The sequence below is a fragment of the Pieris brassicae genome, unplaced genomic scaffold, assembly GCF_905147105.1.
Source record: "Pieris brassicae unplaced genomic scaffold, ilPieBrab1.1, whole genome shotgun sequence".
Lineage (NCBI taxonomy): Eukaryota > Metazoa > Arthropoda > Insecta > Lepidoptera > Pieridae > Pieris > Pieris brassicae.
In genome coordinates, this window is record NW_025576217.1 from 5,968 (window position 1) to 12,482 (window position 6,515).

The 6,515-nt window shown below is 56.2% G+C and overlaps 1 protein-coding gene across 1 annotated transcript; it reads right to left on the reverse strand.

Annotated features, from left to right (window-relative positions):
• Positions 1-4,569: 4,569 nt before the first annotated feature.
• On the reverse strand, positions 4,570-6,225 carry LOC123719813 (the record flags this gene model as incomplete). The annotated part of the gene is made up of 1 exon (XM_045676219.1): positions 4,570-6,225. A coding segment is annotated over exon 1 (1,656 nt), but the record flags the coding sequence as incomplete, so codon positions are not given.
• Positions 6,226-6,515: the final 290 nt, after the last annotated feature.

Genomic DNA, 6,515 nt, shown 5'->3' on the forward strand with positions numbered 1-6,515 from the left:
GGCATAAGATGCTTCAAGAAAATACGATACAGGTTCTCACTGGTCATGGGGCATTCGCAGAATATCTACATAGATTTAAATTAAAGGACGACGCGACATGCCCCTGCGACCATACAACGCCGCAAAGCGCCACCCACATGCTCGTAGAGTGCCCAATATTGGGGATGTCAAGATATAACCTTGAGTCTCAGATAGACAAAGTGATGTCCGTAGCAGAGTTGCCGTCTATCCTTAGAGACTCAAGGGCGCAATTAGAAAGATTCTGCAAAGAAATAGTAGCAAAAACAAGGCAAATGAATGGAAGCGGAGGCGGGGGTCAAGGTGTCGTGCGACCAGCGGCAGCTCGCCCATGAATATTGTTATAATATTAAAGGAGAAGCTCGGCCGCGAGCCGGCAGCGACAAACACCCGCAACTCCAACTCAACTAGAATTAACACGGCTTAAGGTTTATGACTATAATGTAAATAAATAAATATAATGATTTAATGTAAATAATATACAAAACAACAGTACTTAAACAATAAGGTTATTATAATGAAATAAATAGAATAAGAATACAAATGAAAACCAATGTATGAAGAACAAACTTGTGAAATCCCCAATAAAGAGTCCAGTTTTCTGTAGTTTTAATCATAGGAGCTTAGATAAACAACGGCCCCGGCGATAAAGTAGCCGGGGGAGGTAGGCCTTACTAGGGTCATAAAAAAAAAAAAAAAAAAAAAAAACCTAACCTAACCTAACCTTTTTTTTTTTTTTTTTTTTTATGAAGGAGGTAAAAATGCACAGCTGCAGGCCCGCGAGCGCATGCAGTCGCTATCGCGGGGACTGTGGGGATGGTTAACTCTTATCCCTCTGCTAATCAGAGGGGAGAAACCCGACCCACTAAAATTTCCTCCTGAGCCCTCCATATCGCCTGCTATGCCGGACACATTCATTCTGAATGAATGACGTCTGGCACCGCATTGAGTCCCCCGGGGGTCGCACTAGGCATTCAACCCAGGGAACTCAGGCGAATATGACTGCATACGGACTCAGCGACGGCGCAGGGGGATACTGTTGGGCAAACGCTCCTCGCGTCTTGCCCCCGCACCCCCGCCTCGCCGCCGCCGAGCACAACCCCTTCGGCCATCGCCACGCACCTCCCGCTGACGCTCGGCAGCCTCCTTCTGCAGCAGGACATGCTCACAGAAGAAGGCCACCGCACGCCATGCCTCTTGGCTACCAAGCATTGCTGCAACAACGCTCGGTAGCGAGAGGTCCGTCCCGACGACCGACACTAGGTCATGGCGTTGCCTCGACCAAGTGGCACAATCGGCCAGGGTGTGCTCCGCCGTGTCCTCTGGGGCACCACAATGGTGGCAGATGGGAAGGGTTTCCCGCCTCGCCACCCTGTGCAGATACCGCCCAAAGCACCCATGCCCAGACAGTATCTGCGCCATCCGAAAGGACACGGCTCCACTCGGGCGATTCACCCATTCCCGTAGGCATGGGCGAATCGCCTCCACGGTGCGTACTCCCGCCCTAGGCATAGCCAGATCATGGGCCCATCTATTAAAGGTGGCCTCCCTGGCTTGCCTCCTTGCCGGTCCGACCAGTTCAGCCCATCGGCCACCTGCCCTAGTCTCACACTTGAGACGATACAGGTCGCCTAGGGCCAACGCCTCTAACTCCCAGGGGGGAGTCCCCCCCAACAGGCACGCCGCCTCGAACGAGACGGTCCGGTAGCATCGAGCCGCCCGAACCGCCATCACTCGCTGTGGCCTCCTGAGTAGGGTGCGGTTCCTCGCCCTCAGCCTATCATCCCATACAGGGGCCCCATACAATGCCATACTGCGTATGATTCGCAGTACAGCCTCCGCACACTCTGCTTAGGGCCCCCAATATTCGGCAATAGCCTTGCAAGCGCCCCCGCCGCCCCTACAACCTTCCCCCCGAGAGCTTCAAAGTGGGCCTCGAAGTTCCAGCGGCCATCCAAGACGAGACCAAGGTACTTCATCTTGGACGCCACCGGAACCCCCACTCCTTCCACCATCAAGACCGCCCCAGGAGGTGGACCATTCCTAGGGCCATGGAACAATAGGGCGTCCGTTTTTTCAAGAGACACCCTAAGGCCCAGGGCCCTTATCCGTCTCACAACAAGAGAGGTGCCGACCGTTGCGAGTCGAGCCACCTCCCCATAACTTGCCCCGTTGGCCACTACGAGGGTGTCGTCTGCATAGCAGAAGACGCGCAATCCCGGAAGAAGCGCGCCCCTCAACACCCAATCGTAGGCCATGTCCCACAGAAGCGGCCCAAGGACTGAGCCTTGAGGAACCCCACACCGCACAGGGTGGTAGGAGATCGTGCCCTCCATGTTGGAGTACACGATCCATCTTTCCGCAAAATAGTCCCCCACTATTTGGCGCAGATACAGTGGGACCTCGAAAAACTCAAGTGCCTCTCTGACCACACCAAAAGGGAGACTATTGAAGGCATTCGCAATATCTAACGATACTGCCAATGCCCTCCCCCCCCCGTCCACCACCCCACTTGTGTGGGACCTCAGGTCCCAAAGAGCATCAAGCGTCGACCGTCCCGCTCGGAAGCCGTACTGCGCCTCGCTCAGATCTGGCCCCTCAGCAGAGAGGTGCCGGCACAATCGAGACGCCACAACCCACTCCAGCGCCTTGCCCGCCTCATCCAAGAGGACGATAGGGCGGTAAGCCGCCGAACTGTCTGCCGAGCGCCCCTCCTTACGCACTAGACACAGTCGTCCCGTCTTCCAAGCCACCGGGAACCGTCCACTGCGTAAGCATGCAGTGTACAGCTCCCGGACGGAGACCTCCATATGAGGGAGGACTACTGCCAGGACACGCGCATGTACACCATCCGGGCCAGGAGCTTTCTTGCGGGCCTTGAGACGGGTCAAGATAGCCTCCATCTCTATGTCAGAGACTTCCGGAGCCATCTCTCCGGCCGCTTCCACTACAGTCGCCGCCATACACGGAGGGACAATGTCGGGAGGCAAAGGAAACAGGTCCGCCACCACTCTGTCCAGAAAGGCCGGCTCCAGACTCTCCACAAGAGGCATTCCCGCACCTTTCAGCCTTTTACGAGCTGATCGGTAGGGGCGCCCCCACGGATCATCATCCAGTCCCCGGAGTACCTCCTGATGGGCCCTTTCCTTTGCCTCACAGATAGCGCCCCGGAGAGCCCTCTTGCGATCATTATAGATAGAGCGAAGGCCCTCCGTGACATCGGGACCATCTCTCCTCCTCCTCTGACTCCTGTAGTAGGCCCTTCTGGCCTCGCTACATGCGCCACGGAGATTGCCAATCTCCGACGTCCACCAGTAGACCGCTCTCCTCCCCTTCGGCGGCCTCCATTTGGGCATTGCCGCATTCGACACCCTTCGGAGACTCAGACCCAGTTCGCCAGCTCCTTCATCCACATCCACAACACTAGTGGGCGCACACCATCCCTCTATAATGGCCATCTCCTCCGCAATCTGGCGGTCCAGTCGACGTACCGACCAGCGGAGGAAGCTCTTCCGACTCTGGGGAGTCTGGCCCCGCACTCCCCACCTCATCGAAGTAGAGACCCACAACCGGATATATCGGTGATCCGATAGGGTCTCCACTTCGTCCAGAACGCTCCACGCCGTCGTAACTCGGGCCGCCGCCGCAGAAGCAAGGGTCACATCGACCCTTGAACTGCCCTGCGGGCGGACGCAGGTGGGCTCCGTTCCCTCATTTAGGAAAACGAGGCCCAACTCCGCCGCCCACTCCTCCAGAACCGGGCCCCTCCGACACGACACCCTGTCACCCCAAGTGGGAGACCTCGCATTTAGGTCTCCCATGAGGATAAGGGGGCGCGGAAGTGCCCTCTGTACGGCCAAGCCCATGGCGTCAAGGAAATCCTCGAAATGGCTTAGACGCTGATTGGGGGAAAAATACGCTCCAACAAGCGTCCAGTCCCCCCAATCAGCAAGAACAAACCCGGAACCTCTCTCTCTTAGAGAGAGAGGAGGTCCATGCGGCTGAGCAATCACAGCCGCATCACCTCGAAGGTCCCCCACCCACGAGTTCTGCCGCGACACATAATAAGGCTCAGTGACGACGGCAGCCATCACACCCCACTCCGCCATCGACTGCAGGAACAAGTCCTGAGCCGCAGCGGAGCGTCTTAAATTCCCTTGTAAGAGGCTAGTGTCGCTGTCAACCATTTTATTTGTTTGACAGCTCCAGACCAACCTCCATGGGAGTGTTCCTTACCACCGTGCTGGACGCTTTAAGGGCATACGGGGCCCTCCTGAGCCTTGGAGGGTTGCAGGCCCTACCTGCCATTTTGTGGTCCGCCGGCTTCCCAGCCTCTGAACAAACCACACAATGCAACTCTTTTGAGCTGCATTCATTGGCCTTATGGCCCGCAGTCCCACACCGGTGGCAAACCTCCACCAGGTCCACCACTGAGTCACATGTCGCACGTACGTGACCCAGCTTTTGGCACTTATAGCACCTCAATGGACGGTCCTCACGGATTTCCACCCGGCAGGAACTCCACCCAATGAGGAGCCTCCCGTTCTTTACCTTATTGGCGGAGGCAACCGGGCATAGGAGGAACATCTCCCCCATTCCCTGCTCCCCACGCCGCAATATCCTCCCTGGTTTAATGGCGGTCACTGGGCACCCCCCCATGGCAGCCACCGCCTCTATCACGTCCCTCTCAGTGACACTGTCATCAAGGTCTCTGATGCGGAGGTCCGCACACTTGACGGGCCTCCCCACCAAGGCCTCCTCCGACAGCACCTCTCTCAATCTTTCCGCTAGGCGGTTGGCTTTCTCCTCCCTGCCTTCTCCAGGCACCTCCAGCATCCGAGCTCCGGTCGCTGTCACCCGGATACCAACACGCTCTATGCCCAAGTCAGGCAGACTGATAGCCTGCCTGGCCTTGGATAAAGCAGCGGCGTAGGTGACTCCCCGCTCCACCGCCCCCTGCAGCAGTGTGATAACCACTGCAGCAGTTGTCGGCGGAGCAAGGGAAGACTTCCGCACCCCAACAGACTTCTGCGCAACCACCGACTCGACCCGACCCGCCAGAGGACCTATACCACCCTGAGCAGTAAGAGCGGGTACAGCGGGAAGACTTTCCGGCTTCTTCCCCTTACTCTTCTTTTTCTTTTTCCCGGCCACTGTCGCCCAGCTTCCACCCACTGGAGGCTTCTCTAGAGAGACCCCTCCAGCCGATTTCTCCATAGCCGGAATATTTCTTCCGGGGCCCTTGGGCCCCGAGACGTTTGAGACCCCGTGGGCCTCGACCCCTGCGAGACCCTCAGGGGCTCTCCTGCCCCGGGGCCCCGACTGATCTGAAGCCACCTGAGCCCCCTGGGGGCCGCGGGCTGATGCCAGAGGCGGACGCATCACAGGCTCAGGGAGGAGCCTGTCCCCGATCCCCGCTATCTTGGCATCGAGCATGCCACCCACAGCCCTCATCAGCTCCCCCATCAGGCTCTCCCTCACCCCGTCTAAAAGGCCCTCCGTCAATTGACGGAGGGCATCCGGTGTGAAGGAGCTCTCCGCCGGGTTGGGAACAGGGTTTTCCTTCGACTGCGCAAAGTGCGCAGTGCGCTCATTGAATTCTCTTCTGAGAGCCGCCAGCTCAAGGCCTAGGTCTTTAACTTGGGCCCTCAGGAGATTATTGGCCCTCTGGAGGCGCCTACCCTCTTCCCCTTTCAGGCATCTATCGGCGAGATCCTCCACCATCTCGCCGATTTCCCTAGCCGCAACCTTCAGGTCGCGGATGAAGGTGCCCTTGAGGTTACCCGACTTCGTCGCAATCTCTATGATGCGGCGAACCCGAGCAACCGATCTCTCCTTGATTTGCGGCACCCCCAGGAGGACCACATCATCCTCATAGTCTTCCCACGAAGACGGGGGCCCATTCGGGGCCACAGCTGCACTTGAGGAGGCCCCACCTTGCGGATGGCCCCCACCTACACTTTTTTTCTCACCAGGGAGAGAGCTCGCCTCAAGAGCACGCAACTCTCTCTCTGCCTCCTCTAGTCCTTCCTTGTGGGAGGCCGCTTTCTTCGGCGGCTTACCCTTAGGAGGAGGAGACACGTCCTCGTCTCCACCTCTAATTGGGTTTTTTAAAAAGGCCCGCTTCCTTAAATTCGAGCGGACCCTGACCTCATCTTCGCCCTCGCTGTCCGAGGACAGCAGAGGCTTTTCCCTGCTTTTTTTCATGACAGCCAGCCTCTACCACCAACTCTACCAAAAACTCTACGGTAGAGTCGAAAAACTACCATAGACTCTACCCCCAACTCTGCCTGAACATATAAATAACTAAATAAATATATATATATATATATATATATATATATATATATATATATATATATATATATATAAATGACTAGACAAATACACAAAACACAATCTTAATTCTAACTTAAATTCAAATTATCAAATAAATTAAAACTAAGACTATTGTCCCAATCCACTTCACACCAGATGTCCGTCGACCGACGCTTCAC